General features: G+C 36.6%; 1 protein-coding gene across 3 annotated transcripts in view; it reads left to right on the top strand.

The window, feature by feature from the left end:
• SDK1 (sidekick cell adhesion molecule 1) overlaps window positions 1-17,527 on the top strand; it is a 1,114,226-nt gene that overhangs the window by 889,905 nt on the left and 206,794 nt on the right. For all 3 annotated transcript variants that reach the window (XM_027874762.1, XM_027874760.1, XM_027874761.1), the window contains exons 22-23: window positions 1,363-1,554; window positions 7,386-7,507. In XM_027874762.1, the coding sequence (XP_027730563.1) occupies window positions 1,363-1,554; window positions 7,386-7,507 (314 nt within the window). The remainder of the gene's footprint in view (window positions 1-1,362; window positions 1,555-7,385; window positions 7,508-17,527) is intronic.

Below are 17,527 nucleotides of genomic sequence, written 5' to 3'. Positions count from 1 at the left end.
TCTCCTTTTACTTCAGTCTTTGATAAGAGGTGACCCTTCTCCTTGCCAAGATCATCTTTTCTACATGTATCCTTGATCTCATCCCTTTTTATTTTCTCCAGCAGATTATCCCCCATAATAATCTAATCTATATAATCTTGGATGTCTTCCTGTATCCTAGTTCCTTCCCTACTATTTACAAAAATTCTCAGTCTCCCCTATTCTGAAAAAAATTATTAGATTCTACTATGTCTTCAAACTAATATCCTATAACTCTTTTCCAAAACTGTCTATACCCATTACTTTCATTTTCTCTCCTCACACTCACTTCTAATACTTTCTCCACTTCTTAAAGCTATTAAGAATTAGTCTAGCTGTATAGTATGCTCCCAATTCTTGGTTTCTGCATGGTGCATTAATGTCTATAACCATTTTCATTATTTCCATCTCAAAGAAATGGCACTTGAGGAGGTTAAAATGCCTGATAATTTTTTAGCATCAAGATCATTGGCTAAGAGTAATGAAAATACATTTTTTTGGTTTTTTTTTCCTTCAACTTTGTACATCCTAGGTCCTTTCATTATTGTCTCTATCATCAAGTGATATTTTTAAAGCTTCCTCATGTGTGTAATGATGTATTAAACTTTCTTATAAAAAGTTTTGATTTAAGAGCCACATAGCTCTTTTTGCCTCTGAACCCAAATCATAAAGATATCTAGAGTCAAGTAAATTGTGAGTGTTGGGCTGTTTGATGGAGTGGGGTACATAGGAGATTAAAATTTCACTAGAAAACAGAAGGGTAAAAAGCAAAACAACAACAGCAAAAAATACGCAAAACAGAAGCAAAATTAAACAAAATAAACAGGAAAAACTTTTAAAAGCAAAACATTTTTCTAGAAATTTAAAAATAATAATAATTATAATTATTTGAAGCAAGGGAAGATAAAAGAGGGGAAACTATGTAATTAATTTTGTTGTTGGTCAGTCATTTCAATTATGTCTAACTCTTCATGAACCCATTTGGGGTTTTCTTACAAAGATACTGGAGTGGTTTGCCTTTTCCTTCTCTAGCTCATTTTACAGATAAGGAAACTGAGGCAAACAGGGTTAAGTGACTTGTCCAGAGTCACAGAGCTAGTAAGCATCTCAGGCCATGTTTGAATTCAGGAAGATGAGTCTTCCTAAATCCAGGCCTGGTAATCTATCCACTGGGCCACCTTTACAACAACTACAATGGTATAGGGAAGCTTAGGACATCTGTTCAAATACCAAAGTATCAAACCCATTAAAACATTTTTAAAGCAAATTAAAGAACTTGAAGCAAAAAAAAAAAAAAGCGTGAGATGATTATTATTGTCAAGCTGTTTTGTTGTTGTTTTCTAGGTTATCAGATTTCCTGGGAGGTATACAGTAGAAATGACTCTCGTCTTACACTTACTTTAAATAATACAACCCATGAATATAAAATTAAAGGATTGTCATCTCTCACCACCTACACCATTGAAGTGGCAGCTGTCACAGCAACGGGGATTGGACTGGTGACTTCATCCACAATTTCTTCTGGAGTTCCTCCAGGTTAGTAAAATTTCACCATCATAGTTTTTCAGCTATCAGACATGTGAAATTCAAAGCAGTACAATTATAATACTTTGTATCTCATAGATAGCTTTGTTTCCCTAATGTAACTCTATGAGGTTGGTTAATATTGCCTTACTTTTGACCCTTTGCATAGAGAAGCAGAAAAGAAATAAAGTGGGCATAATTTCAATCAGACCAAAAGGAAATTCTTATTTTATGGTTATAAAATACTAAAACAGATGTTTTAGGGGTTTGTTTGTTTGTTTTAATCCTGAAAGATGCCAAACTCTGAATAGTAATGACCATAGTAATAGTAATTTTGGTCCAGAATAACAGATGATGAAATAAACTTTTTTGGACAGATGTAGTGAGTTATGGGTCCAGAATGTTGTGTTAGCTATCAGACCCGGTTTCTATGTCAGTCAGCTTTATGTCATTTTTTCTTTGATACAAGAGAAGATTCAAGAATGAGAGAGATGTACTGGGAAATGAGTATGGTATAAAAATGAATGGCATTAGTAAAAGGAAGTCCTTTTATCTAGCAGGATAACTGTTAAGACATGGGTGGGGATTTTTTTTTCCTTGAAGGATACTGATGTAGAGAAGGTCATTCCAGGGCTGTGCACAACTAAAGACTACTCCATTGACATTTCCTTGCTAAGCACCCCTTCCCTATGCCATTCATGTTTCCCCTTTCCTCTTTATCCCTCCCCCTTCTGGAATCATGACCATAATCAAATGAGTTTTACCATGGTTCATTGCTGGGCTAGGTTAATCTACTCCATTAGGGCACCAATCACTACTCCTATAGTTTTGTGTTCTCTGTGAATGGCACATAGTAGGCACTTAATAAGTGCTTTTTAATTCATTCATTTGTTCATTTATGAGTAGCCATATCCAGAGAAGAAAGAAGAATCTTGGTGGCCCTCATCACCTCACTCAACTATCTCACTAGACCACTGGTGATTTTTCTCCCTACCTCAAGCCTCTCTTCACTCCTTTATTCATCTGTAAAATTGATCTTCTTTAACCATAGGTCTCACCATGTCACCCCTCCTACTTAATAAACTTCAGTGGCTCCCTATTACCTCCAAGATCAAATATAAAATGTTCTTTTTGGCTTTTAAAGCTCTTCATAACCTGATCCCTTCCTACCTTTCCAGTTTTCTTACACCTTACTCTTTTCCATGTACTCTGCAATCCACTGACACTGGCCTCCTTGTGGTTCCTTGAATAAGACACTTCATCTCCAGAATCTGGGCATTTTCATCGGCTGTCTCCCATGCCTGCAACTCTCAGTTTCCTGGTTTTGCAGGCTTCCTTGAAGTCTTAGCTAAAATTCCATGTTCAATAAGAAGCCTTTCCTAACCTTCATAACCTTATTGCCTTCTTTTTTAAAATATCTGCAATTTATCTGTTTATATCATGTTTTTACATAGCTGTTTGTACATAGTTGTTCAAATATTATCTTCTTGAGTAGACTATGAGTTACTTGAGAATGGGGACTTTTTTTTTTTTTGCCTTTCTTTGTTTCCCCAGGGCTTAGCATAGTGCCTGGCTCATAGAAGGCATAAATACTTATTGATTGACCATTCAACTTTCTGGTGATGATCCTCACCAAATTTAACCAGGCCAGTACTCAGAAGTTAGACAAACAGTCTATCACTTAGCCTATACTGGAAATGTTTTCAGCTTAGCAAAAATTTCTGGAGGTTGTACCCTTTTGCTATAACCTTAGAGACCCAAGGATCACCACTATGCCACAATAAAGCATAAGAGAGAGACTTTAGTAGAAGATAAATTACCATTATTATTAACATAATGATGACTTCAATTATGGACTATTTGTGCATCACATTTTTAGAGTGAATCTATTGTATAAAATGAAATAAACCTGCGTATGTATTGTCTAGTTTAAAGTGCAATCCTAGCAGGAGGCAGGAAAATGAATTAGCTGACCTCTGGAAAGCTCTTTCATCCTTTTATTTTTGTGATCAGCAATACACCTGGTGATGCACAGAATAGAGAATTATACGAGGAAATGAAGCACAACTGTATTAAATAAATGGTTGATAACCATGATTAAGGAAGGCTATTGAGTTGCTATTACAATATTTTCAGGATAGATCATCTGAATCTGAAGGGAGGTCATAAAATACCATTGGATATCCTAGTAATTATACTAAAGCAAAAGTCATATGATGCTGATGTCACTACATTCTGTTTGTTAAGCTTGAAATCTATATCCATTTAATGGATGAAGAGTATTTTAAAGAACCAGAATCTCTGAGAAATGTAGAGAAATTTTTCAAAAAGATTTGCTGTTCCTTTGATTTAAACATTTTTTCTACCCAAAATTCATTAAAATTGGATATGACAAGAACCCTTGAAATCCTGTCATCACTACATATGCTAATATTGGAACAATTACCAAAGTAATGCTAGTGTTCCCATGTGAAGGCTCCTTTTAAATATCCCCAGGAATGAGAAATTGGGGAACTGATCCCCAGACATGTTATCTGATAACTTTTTCTGCTACATGAATTGATTGTATTTTCTTTTTCTTAATTCTAATCCATTTCCTTGTGCCAGGTTCTTTTACAGTATGCATTCTTGTCCTAAATTATTCTTAAGGTTTTAGGCAGCATCATTTTTTTTCAACCTTTCATTTTAAGGTCATAAGTAACTGCATGTAAGATATTGGCTATTTAAAAGAGCCTTGTGTCATAGAACTGCTGTTATATGTTAAGTTCTAGATCAAAAAATATTGCAGATATCAGGAACCACAACCCATGCCCATCTTTTCCTTAGTTTTATTGCCAAAGAAAACAAACAGACAAGTGCACAGACAAGTGTGACCTGTGCATCTACCTGAATTTGGTTGTGCTGGCAACAGGAGCCAGGAAGTTCCAGGCTCAAGTGCTAGACACCTATTTGCATCTTTTTTAAATAATGTATTTTTATTTTTTCTCAATTATGTGTAAATAAAAATTTTAACATTCATTTTTTATATTTTGAGTTCCAGATTTTTTTCTTCCTTTCCTCCCATTATTCTCCTCCTCCCCTCCTTCCTGGGGAAGGCAAGCAATTTGATATAGATTATATACGTGAAGTCATGCAAAACATTTCCACATTAGCCATGTTGCAAAAGAAAATGAAAACCAAAAAACAACAAGAACATAAAGTTTGAGAAGTATGCTTTAATCTACATTCATACTTCCTCAGTTCTTTTTCTGGAGGTGGATAACATTTTTTGTCATAAGTTCTTCAAAATTGTTTTGGATTATTGTATTGCTGAGAATAGCTAAGTCATTCACAGTTCATCAGCAATATAATATTGCTGTTACAACGTACAATGTTTTCCTGATTCTGCTCATTTCACTTTGCATCAGTTCATATAAGTCTTCCCAGGTTTTTCTGAAAGCATCCTGCTTGTCATGTCTTACAGCACAAGTCTTTTATTTCAATCATATACCACAACTTGTTCAGCCATTTCCCAATTGATGGGCATCCCCTCAATTTCCAGTTCTTTGCTATTACAAAAAGAGCTGTTATAATTTTTTTCATAAATATAGGCCCTTTTCCTTTTTCTTTGATCTCTTTGGGATATAGACCTAGTAGTAGCATTACTAGATCAGATTTGCACAGATCTATAGCCCTTTGGGCATAGTTCCAAGCTACTTTCCAGAATAACTGAATCAGTTCACAAATCCACCAATAGTGCATTTGTGCCCCAATTTTTTTATTATTTTTTTAATTTGTTTTTGTTTTTTTGTGCTCCAATTTTTCCACATCCCTTCCAACCTCAGATTTGTTTTAATTTGACTTTCTCTAATCAATACAATTTAGAGCATTTTTTGTATGACTATAGATAGCTTTGATTTCTTCTTCTGAAATCTACCTGTTCATATCCTTTGACCATTTATCATTTGAGGAATGACTTGTATTCTTATAAATTTGACACAATTCTCTGAATATTTTAGAAATGAGGACTTTATCAGAGAAACTTGCTGTAAATCCCCCCCCTCCAAGTTTCCTGTTTTCCTTCTAATCATGGCTGCATTGGTTTTATTTGTGTGAAAGCTTGTTAATTTGATATAATCAAAATTATCCATTTTATTTGCCTTGATCCTTTCTATCTTTTGTTTAGTCATAAATTCTTCCCTTATCCATAAATCTAACAGGTAAAATATTTCATGCTCCCCTAATTTGCTTATTTGCATCACCTTTTTATTCCTAAATCATGCCACTATTTTGACCTTATCTTGGTATATTATGTGAGATGTTGGTCTATTCCTAGTCTCTGCCAAAATTCTTTCCAATGTTCCCAGCAATTTTTGTCAGATAGTGAATTCTTGTCCCAAAATCTTGGATCTTTCAGTTTGTCAAACTCTAGATTACTATGGTCATTTACTACTGTGTATTGTGCACCTAATCTATTGCACTGACACACCACTCTCTCTCTTAGCCAATACTAGATTATTTTCCTCATTACTGCTTTGTAATACAGTTTGAAATCTGGTACTGTTAGGCCACCTTCTTTCATATTTTTTACACTGATTTCCCTGATATTCTTGACCTTTTGTTCTTCCAGATTAATTTTGCTATTATTTTTCTAGCCCTATAATTTTTTTGGTAATTTGATTGGTGTGGTACCAAATAAGTAAATTAATTTAGGTAGAATTTTAACTTTTATTATATTGGCCTGGCCTACCCATGAACAATTAGTATTTCTCCATTTCTTTAGATGTGACTTTATTTGTGTGAAATGTGTTTTGTAATTTTATTCATATAACTCCTGGGTTTGTCTTGGTAGGTAGGCTCCCAAGTATTTTATGTTATGTCCAGTTATTTTAAATGGATTTCCCTTACTATCTCTTTCTATTGCACTTTGTTGGTAATACACACACACACACACACACACACACACACACACACAAATGCTGATGGTTTATGTGGGTTTATTTTATATCCTGCAACTTCACTGAAGTTGTTAATTGTTTCAGTAGTTTTTTTTTAGTTGATTGTCTAGTTTTCTCTAAGTATACCATCATATCATCTGCCAAGAGTGACAGTTTTGTTTCCTTATTGCCTATTGTAATTCCTTCAATTTTTTTTGGTCTTATTTATATAGCTAATATTTCTAGAACAATATTGAATAATACTGAAAATAGGCATCTTTGTTTCACCCCTGATCTTATTGGGAAGTTTTCTAGCTTATTCCCATTAGAGATAATGGCACTTATTTATATCTTGTTGTCTTGGAAACAGTGCTTGATAAGTGTTCTTCTCCCCTGGTTCCCACCCCATTCATATTACCTAGGTAGAATTGTAAGACAACAGGTAGGGTATTCAATTATCTGCAACATCTGAGGAACCAGAAAGGGTCATATTCTTCATTAATTCACACCTACCCCAAATTTTTTAAGAACCTCCTATCTACAAGGCACCATGGTGGGCACCATGGAGGATGTGAAGAAAATTAAGGCATGTCCTCTGTCCCCCCAGGAGCTTATAATCCCACGGATCATATTAACAACAACTTCAAATACTAATGCTTCAGAGTAAGTGGGGCTTTGGGTGACTGCTATATACTGTATAACTAGGACCTCACTTTCATTACACAAATCATAACCCTTTGACATTTCTTGTAAAGCTTCACTCTTCCTGATTCTTATTAGCAAATTAATGCTTTGGTTTAAGTAAGTATTCTGAAGATGTTTACTGCAGAAATAATAAATACCACCATTGACTTGTGTAATACATATATAGACCTGAGACCTGACAGTTTAAATTAATGTCTTTTTTCCCCTTTATTTTATTTTCAGAACTTCCTGGAGCCCCTTCCAATCTGGTGATTTCCAATATCAGCCCTCGGTCAGCAACACTTCAGTTCCGGCCTGGTTATGATGGGAAAACCTCTATCTCCAGATGGATAGTAGAGGGACAGGTGTGTATTAAATTTTAAATGAAATATATAATTATCCTAATTAGTAATATTTGGCACTGCAACAGGGAGAAGAAATACTATTTTCTGTACTATGTAAGTTTTAAGAAGCAAGGTCCTATTTCTTAAAGTCAAGAGAAAAAATAACTAAGAAAAATACTTACATTTCTAAGATCTCTTGGTTTTTTCAGTCTTTTAATTGAGAAACCTAACTCTGCCTTCCTTTTTGCATCCTATGCTTCATTTCTCTTATGCTATCTCCTTTTTTGCTTCTAGGTTTGTGTCCTCTTAGTTATGGAAAAATCATTAGTAGAGAATTTAGGTATCTTACTTGTTTGTGGAATATTTGGGTTTGGAAAGCACTGCTATAGTTCTCCACCAATTCTACATTAACTAAACCAGCACAAAAAATTAATCTAATATGGTCTTATACATTTGTCTCATTTTTCCTACTACTCTGTAGCTGTGGAATGTATTTTGGGTCCTGTATCTTGAGTAATCATTAAATTCTTTCATGTAGATTTAATATTTCTTGTAAGTTATAAATGATAGAATATATTAAAAATTCAGGAAAAATGGCCAAATCAGAGAAGGAAAAATTAGTACTGTTTTATTTTCTGAAAAAAGAAGAGGTGAAAAAAAAAGAAAAACTAAAGGAGGAACACCACAACCATTCTTATAGCCTCACAATAGTTTCTTTCTGTACTGTAAATTTGGTTATCTCTGCCAATGAACAAGGGTTTTTATGATTTCAGATCTACTTGAGTTTTGTCACACTGATTCTGTGGAAATCCATCACATAGAATTAGAATATCAAGGAAATTATTCAGTGAACCATCCTAAAAAGATTTGTGTTAATGGAATCTTTCTGGGAACATATAAAAGATTTGTTCCTTAGCTGCTCAGATCTTGCTATAGTCATGGTGAGGTGTGAAGAGCAGATATTTGCATATCTAATCAATCAACAAATATTCATCTCATACTAGACTATGCTCAGCATTTTTCTAAGTAGTCTATTGAAATAATTCATGACATGATTCTTGGCCTCAAGAGGCTTCTAATCTGGTTGATAAGTGTGTTTGCTGATGGCAGTGTGAGGTGCAAACAACAAAAGAACAGAGGTCTTGGTCCTGTCTTTCTGAAAGAAACTAATTTTGAGAAATCAGGGCATCAGCTATTTGCCTCTCTCAAGCCACTGATGTTATATTGCCTCTGAATTTCCATTTGTTCCCATCTTGCTGTCACAAGCAAGGCTGCTAAAGAGTTGCCCAACTCATTTGTGAAATTATGATGAAACCAAAAGGAAAATATTATTTGCTTTTCATTCTCTTTAAAACAACTTTTGTTGCAAAAAAAAATGAGCTATTCTTGCAGTGTTGTATAAGTTAAGACTACTTAAGAGAAAATTAAAAAGGATGCTACCTATGCATGAGGTTTACCCTTCCCCAGTGAACTTTCATCTTAAAAACAAGATTCATTTTCAGTCTCACTAGATTGAAATGACAGGCTCTTTCCCTAGCATTGTTGGAAGTTTTAACATCAGTCAAAAGAGGAAATATAGGATAAGTTGCCATACATTACATCATACAAAGGTTTGCATTATAAATGCATTATAGGTTTCTATAGTGTGCCAAGGTATTTAGTAGAGGCCTTTATATGCATACTTGATTAATTCTTTTTTTTCCCTTTAGTTATAATATGGTTCCTTTTCATTTCTGCCTGACTTATGAAAGATTTATATTTTATATCCTTCAGTATCTGGGTTAAATTTATCAATAGGCTGTCATTCCATTTTAATTGTGTTGACATCTATTCTTTTTAATGAGCAAGTTGAACTAGTTTTCAATCATGCGCTCATTTGTCATGAAAAACCTAATAGTTTTATCTGATGAACATTATCAGCAGTATCCAAGCAGTACATTGTGACATGCAAACCTGCTAGCTTGTCGCACAACTGGCAAAGAGATACTTACTTTTAACAATCCAGTCAATGTGGAGCTCTTCAAATTACTCTCCTGGCCTCTCCTTCTATAATACTATCAATCCCGCAGGATATGTAAAACCACATTATAACCATGACCTTATGGGTCTTCCAACATCTAAGTTGCTCTTGGAAATGAAAATGAAGTAGAACTATAATAGACCATGTTTCATGTTACAGTGTAGTCTGGTGGGAACAGGACTGGACACAGAGTCGGAGAACCCTGGGTTCTAGGCTGGACCTCAGGCAAGTTACACTCTTTCACTGGGCTCGGTTCAACCATCTGCAAAATGAGGATTGAACTAGTTAGGTCCCTTCCAGCATTGATACTCCATGAATAATTATGCAATGAAGGTTCAGAGCATAATATATTTAAGAGGCAATAACAACAAAACTGCAATAAATTTTACTCTTTTTTTTTGTTCATTTAATTCAGGTTTTTAGCCACTTTTTCATCATAGAGACATCTTTATATTTTGACCAGTTCTTGGAAGTGCAACAGAAACATTTTACTATTTAGTTTTATCTTTGGTGAATTATAGAAGAAAAAAAATTCCAAGTAACAGGAGGCACACTGTTGAAAGTCTGAGTGAGAAGCTGATGATCACCTAGGTTGTGTATGTATGTGTTTGGGAGCCAGGGGTAAGGGGAAGAGAAGCTTTTAAAAGAGATTTTTTTTTTTATTCACTGATGTCCTTCTAAATTAGTGACCTTTGGCTCTTTAGTGAGCAAAATGCTTTCCCCCACATTTGTATAGCTAAAGGATTAGACTCAACTGTTACACATTTTCATTTACCAGTTATAGTTGCCTGCTTCAGTACCTTGGCAAACCCCTGCAGCTCACAACCATTTGCTATGTTGTAATAGCTAGAATAGCATTCAGCCTTCAGAAGAAACAGCTCTGAAAAGGATTTTCTCTAATGAAGACTTTGGTGGTAATGCTTTGGGTACAAGTAAAACTGTTTCCATTCTAAAAATGTAAAAACAAAAACAAAACAAACAAACAAAAAGGCCTACACCATTCAATGCTTATTTGTGCATAATGGGAGTAGCAATTTTCTTTAAAGTAATTGTTTTAGGGAGTGTTAAAGTGCTAATAAAATAATCCTCGTGTCTGTTTAGTGCTGTTCTCTCTGTAACTAAGGAATAAGGGAAATGGAGCACAGAATGGTCACTGTGAGACATCCATGTGTAAGCTATTTTCATGAGCTCTGGGTACCCTGGGAGCCTTCTGTTTAGCTTGGCACATTCCCACATGAAGTCAAAGACTTAAGGTAACTTTGGCTTTCTCTCTTATGGATTTTATATAGGGATCCCAGGAGCTTAGATTTAGAGCTGAAGGGGACCACAGAGCTCATCTTGTCCATCCCCCTGATAGTGAGAACTGAGGCCCTCAAGAATCACAGCATCGCAGATTCTGAAGTGAAAGGCACTTCAGAGGCAATTCAGTCCAACTCCCTTCACTTTATGGATGAGGAAACTGAGGCCCAGAGATATCAGGAGTAGAAGGGACAAGATTTTAACCCAAGACCTGTGACTCTGAATACAGTATTCTCTCAGATCTTATGTTATTAACTGAAGACTTTAGATTTTGTTTCAGTTCTCAGTTATCTAGTATACATGTTCAATAACATGTTGTGACGTATAATTGAACACAGAGGATATTGTGTTTCCCTAATATGTCTTTTCTTCAAGGATTCTCACAATCAATTTCTGCTTGAGGTTAGTTCCAGTGAAATATTTTGTCTCTACAGACATCTTACTTGCCAGATAGTGAAAACTATGTAACCAAATGTAACCCCCTTTTTTAAGTGTCAGAAAACTCGAGAGTCAAATGAATGCACTAAGTATTATAACATTCTCGATTCAGGTCCTGGTAGCATCTATTCCTTCTGCTCCTCTGCTCTGTTCTTTCTTTTATCGTTATGTTTTAGTTTTCCCTGAACTTTTATTGGTAAGCTCCTGCAAATCATTTTGGAAGGAGACATTATACAAATAAATTGAGATGTTATGTTCCTTAAACTTTTTATATTTTCTCTCTTATGTTCTATCACTGATGCTTTCTTCAAGTTACAGTGGGAATGGTTGTTCCTAACAAAGGCAGAGGTAGATTGTCTATTCAATTCAACCAACTTGTATTTGTTGCCAACCATGTACAAGGTCCTAGTAACACAAAGATGAAATAAGATATATTTCCTGTACTCAAAGAACTTGCAACCGAATAGGGGAAATCAGATGTCACCACATTTGACTAGAATATAAGGCTGAGTGTGAAAAGTGCAAAGGAGTGGTCTTAACGCTGGATTCTGAGATATTTGTGATTGAGTGTCCATCCAGCCAGGGGAAACCAGGAAGGCTTCATGGAGGAGGTGACAACTGAATTAATCCTTGAAGTGAGGGAGAGATGTCAGTAAGTGCAAGTGGGAAAAGGAAGATCTATTTCAGTTAAAGAAGATGGTCTGAGCAAAGGCAGAAAGATAAGAGAGAAGGAAGGACTAGAATCCAGGGGACAGAAATTAGTCTAGTGTGGTTAAAATGTAGAGGATATGAAGGGGAGTAGTATGAGATTGATATTGAGATTTCAAGATAAAACATCAATTAACTCTACCCATCATCTTTCTAGGGCACATTAATTGAGAATCCTAGGATTGCTATATTTAGAATCCACTCAATTTACACAGTAAAATTAAGTACTCAATATGTCCAAAACAAAATTCATTGTTTTTCCCCCTAAACATTACTGTGAGGGTAAAATCATCCCTCCAGTCCCTCAGGCTCACAGCCTATGAGCTATCCTGGATTCCTCACTATCTCTCACCCCCTATATTCAACCTGTTGCCAAGGTCTATAAATTTCATTTTTCCAACATTTCTAAACTATGCTGCCTTCTCTCCTCTGACACTGCCACCACTCTTGTGCAGGCCTTTGTCACCTAATGCCTTGATTACTGCAATAGCCTGCTGTGGGTCTTCCTGTCTCCAGTCTTTGCCCACTCCATTCTATCCTCCATTCATTCACTAAAGTAAGTGGTATTTTGATTCTAGGCTGAGAGGGGGCCTAGGAGGCCTACCCCCTCTTACCCTCATGTGTTGAGATCCACGATAGTGATTGACACTAGGAACTGTGCTCTGGATGTCCCTGGTCTTTTCACTGCTTACTCCTATTCAGTGTCCCATTCTTTCAGGGTTTGGCACTACAAGTTGATCAGATAAATGAATCTGGTACTTAGGGTATCTGTGATCTCATGGATCTGAATGTACCTTCCTGTGGTGCAGATCACAATGTGTCCATAATCCCTCATCTTCTGTGACTCTTTTCCATATCCTCCCTTAAAATCTGCCGAGGGGATTCATCTATCATACTGGGAACTTGTCTCGATCTCATGCCACCATGTGAATTTCCTTGGAGCACACAGGCTGTCCATCCATTGTTCCTTGTTCTTAAGACATGGCTGACCCATCTGCCTTTTTAGTATACATCCCTTTGATGATATCCTTCTATGTTTCTCCTGCATGATCAATAACATACTATGTGACCTACACCTCTTAGAACAAGATTTAATTTTACTTCTTCAGCCTTAGTGTCAGATTAGAGATTTAAGGCTGGAGAGGACTTTAGAAGTTGTCTAATACAACTTTGTCTATTTTCAGATGAGAAAACTGAGGTACAGAGGAGATCAAATGACTTACTTCAAGGTTACACATGTATTAAGTATTAAGGGGCTGAAACCAAATTTGAAACTAGGTCCTCTACTTGAGAGCCGGTGTTTTTTCCACTATACTAAATTGCCTCTTTTATCAGGGCTATGCAACAACAAACACGGAGGGCCATAACCATGCATTTGTCAGTGGATAGAGGGTGGCTTAAGTTGGGGGTTATGGATGAAAGACAAGAATGCATGTCCCTAAGTGTGGAGTTCAGTGATGGAGTCTAGTTAATTGGTCCATCTCCACCAGAGAATACATGGATTTAAACACAGGTAATTAACTACATGTCTATATCTACCCTAGACACAGAAACAATCATATTTAATCTATCGTGCCCTTTAAAATGGGCCTACAACTTTACCTTTACAGAATTTTTTAAAATCACAAATTTAATTCACTTAAATATCCAGCCCATTCTCCTGTCATGTCACAATTAAATTAAGGTTCTTGAGAACAAGAGTGATTTCATTTTTGTCTTTGCATCCCCAGTGACCAGTGAATAGGTGCTTACTTAATATTTGTCAATTAATTATTGATTGATTTCACCCCCAGGAGACTGTGACCTACACACTAATCCTTTCCATCCTGCTGCTAGGTTTATGAACCAAGTATTTTTTTAACCCATGTTTCCATATCCAAAGTTAAGAATTTTCAGCTAAATGTATCACTTCCTCTCTTCATTACTGTTGCACATTAGGGCCATTTGTGGCCCTGTTGATAAGTGTCTGTCAGCATTTTCATTGTAATAAAACTAGACTTTATGGTTGAATTTCTTTTTTATAATAGAAAAAGAGACATTATTTTTGAATAATCTGCTGTGTAAGAGGAGAGCTGTCATCAGCTCTAATGGTTCCTCCAATAATAATGTGGTCATCTGGGCAAAAGCAGCTTCATCTTTTGTTCTGGTATAATGTCTCTGCCAGAGCATTTGGGTACTATGGTGATAGGTAGGAATGAAATACATACTTAGATATTTCAAAATGTTGATTGTTTGCTAGATTGTCCATAATAACACCTTTCCAATGACTTCTCTCTCTTATTTCTGTACCAGTTTAAAAAAAACTGTAAGAGATTAATGATTTAAAGTAGTCTCATTGTTCATTAGTCTATCAGATCCCTTTGGGCTCTGGTATATGCTTTAAAAAATATGACATGAAAAGAAAATCCTACTGTGAGATTGACACCTGAAGTGGCCTTGAAGGAAAACTATTCACTACAGACTGTTTTTAAGAAGTATGAGCCTGTGTCTACATAAAACACAAATGACAAACATGATTTCAACAACCAAATCTTATTCTTTTGTGGGGGAGTATGCTTTTGTGTTGAATTATATTTCATCCCAATTGTCTTGTTGGTTGTGATTTTTCTAGGGGTAGTAGAATGAGCAGTAACCTTTAAGTCAAGAAACCTTCTGCATGTCAATGAAATAACTGGTAGGGATAGGAGTAGGCCTAGACCTGTGATTTCATTGAGTAAAGGGCACTCCTAGGTCAGAAATTTCCTCAGTGCAGTTCAGCACCTTCTTTCCAACTTATAGCGAATGGGAGAGAGAGACAGAGAGACAGAAAGAGAGAAATACAGAGAGAGAGAGAGAGAATATGATTCAGGTTCTGAAGTTGAATTCTCCTAGTAGGGCCAGATCAATGAAATACTTAGTAGTGTCCTTTTAAAAATTCAGTTTGGTTCACAGGAGCTCATATATATTATGTTCCCTGAACCCGCCTGAGGGCTATAGCCAGGCTGTCAGAAGAGCTATAGAGATCAGTGTACTGTCCTAGCCTGGCTGTAGTTCTGCCAGAGATATATCTCTACACAACTTCCCAATCTGTTCACACATCCTCTGTGCTCTCCAGTGATCTTCATTTGGGGAAGTTTCATTTGGCTTATACACAAGGGAAAGCCACTCAGAACAAAAGGGGACTCAGTATTTGGGGAAGTTGCTTTCTTTGCAACTTTTCTTGCTGACAATAGGATTTTGGATAAGCAGGGTGCTGCTGGGTTGGCAGGTTTCCATGGAATGAGTTCTTAGAGTCTCTTGTCTTTTTTTTTTATTATTCAAAGAAGTTCTGGATGAAAGGATAGGTTTTTGATGGAGTTATAGTTTGCTATGATTTCTCTTCCCTTCTCATTATCACCTTTCCTGGCACTCTAGAGATCCCTGGGGAAGTAATGTTTATTGCCTGGGCAGTGATTCTGCCTACCAGTGGCCTTTGCAGTTCTAAAAGAGAACTTATGCCACGTGTTACCCAGTTGATTGGAGAGAGGCCTTCCCTTCCCCCTCTACCCACCCCTCAATGTCAGACTTGCTCAAGACCTTCCTTAAAGAAAGAATGCTTTGTTCTGAATGGAAAACTGTTACTTTAGGGAAACCTTATGCTGCCCTAGCAGGGTTTGGAAGTCACTTAACAAGTAAAAGTTTCTAAATGACCCCAGCTTTATAGCCAGCAGGTGCCAAATACATGCTTTACTTAGACACAGAGAGTTGGATGCCTTCCCTGCCTGACTGAATGTCACTTGCTCACCAAATCCTATTGCTTTAGCGACTGGATGGTATGGTCCATAATGGGTCTTAATGACCTACCTACCGGTGAGTGGTATTTGAAATGTGGAGTTTTGGCTCTTATGACAGGAATTTTAAAGGGCTCTTATCTGTTCTAAAATTCAAAAGGGAAAAAAGCCATCATAATTCTACCTCCCTATGAGAGATTGGGGCGGGAAAAGCTTCCACCTCCCTTGCCAGGCCTATGGATTTTAGTGGACAGATCGTTGTCTACTAATACGCTGTATCTACCGTAACACTGCAGCATGCTGTCATTTGAATCTGATTTTAGACCCTAAGCAAGTATTTATTAAAGAATATCTGTCCAACTCTGAGAAAAAAGTCAAAACATTCATTTTTTTAAAGTTCTGATTTATGTAAAATTTTGAATTCCTTTCCTGGAATTCTAAAAGCAAAATGACTCTTACTACAATCATTTGCCTCCAGAATACCATTTGGAATGATCCAGTTTTAGAATTTATCTCTGGGCCTTTCAATTTTACCCCTCTCCAGCTAATCACAGAATAAAGATTACACTGCAGTGGATCTTAGCCAAAAGACTTAAGCTCCTCAAAACCTGAGATTTAGACATTTAAAAGATAGGCATGTCTCTTACTGAAGAGGTGGTAGAGTCTAGGTGCATAGGGAGGCATTTATTTTCAGACATTACCTACATGTTAATTCATTTTGCTAAACTGGACTCTGTTCCAAGAGATATTGAGTGGCATTAGGAGGTTAAAAGAATGGAGTTATTAGGAAGTAACAGTTATTGGGGCATTTAGGTAACTCATTGGATCAAATGCTGGGCCTTGAGTCAGGAAGACCTGGGTTCAAATCCAGCTTCAGATACTTTCAAGCTGTGTGACCCTGGGCAGCTCCCTTAACAGCTATTTGACTCAGTTTCCTTATATGTAAAATAAGGATAGCAGCAGCTACCTCCCAGACTTGTTGTGAGGAACAAATGAAATAATAATCATAAAGTGCTTAGCACAGTCTGGTACAGAGCAAACACTATATAAATGTTAGTTATTATCGTTATTAATGTAAAAGCATCAATAAAGCATTTTTTAAAAAGTAAACAATACCCGTGTCCATAGGTAGTACCAATTTAAATCCAGGCCTCTAAGCAGACTATTCAGAAGGGGGACCTCTTCCCTCTAACCCGTTTTTCTTCTTCCCCACCATCAGTGTTGGGAGCTCCTGTTGTGGACATTGATTCTTTGGGGAACAACAAACAACTCTCCAGCAGAGAAGGCCTCCCTCCTTGAGTGAATCTGCTTGCCCTCTAAGGGCTGTTTGGTATTTTGCCCTTCCAAATACTAAATAGAGATCATTATTCTAGAGCCTTCAACCAATAACATAATGATTAGGTTCTCCTACTCTTTGCTAATGGCCAGACAAACATGACTTGTGCTCAGAGAGAATTAGTCAAAATATAGGATCCAGTCATGTGCCTGGAGAGCAAATCCTTTTATTGCTCCGGTCTTGAGCCCCACTGCCATTCTCTGACTCTTGCCACGTCCAGTTATCTATCTGGGATTGTCTTATCTTTCACAATCTCTTGCTCTTCCAAAGCCAAAACAAGCTCCTTGTTTGGCCTCTCTTCTCTGCTGGAGTCATTGGAAGTCTTGATAGATTTGCTCCACTTCTCTTGGTCATGGCCGGTGGAAAACCACTAAAAGGCTGAAAAACATAAAGTGTCTCCAATTTCCTCCACTGACCTGCTGGCATTAATTCCAAAGAGCTGCCTTGCTGAGTGGCTTGCCTATGCTTCCTCAACCTGCAGCGCTGCATGT

The sequence above is a fragment of the Vombatus ursinus genome, unplaced genomic scaffold (assembly GCF_900497805.2).
Source record: "Vombatus ursinus unplaced genomic scaffold, bare-nosed wombat genome assembly UNPS02014807.1, whole genome shotgun sequence".
Lineage (NCBI taxonomy): Eukaryota > Metazoa > Chordata > Mammalia > Diprotodontia > Vombatidae > Vombatus > Vombatus ursinus.
The sequence above is the reverse complement of the archived record's forward strand: the minus strand, read 5'-3'. Positions and strand labels throughout refer to the sequence as shown.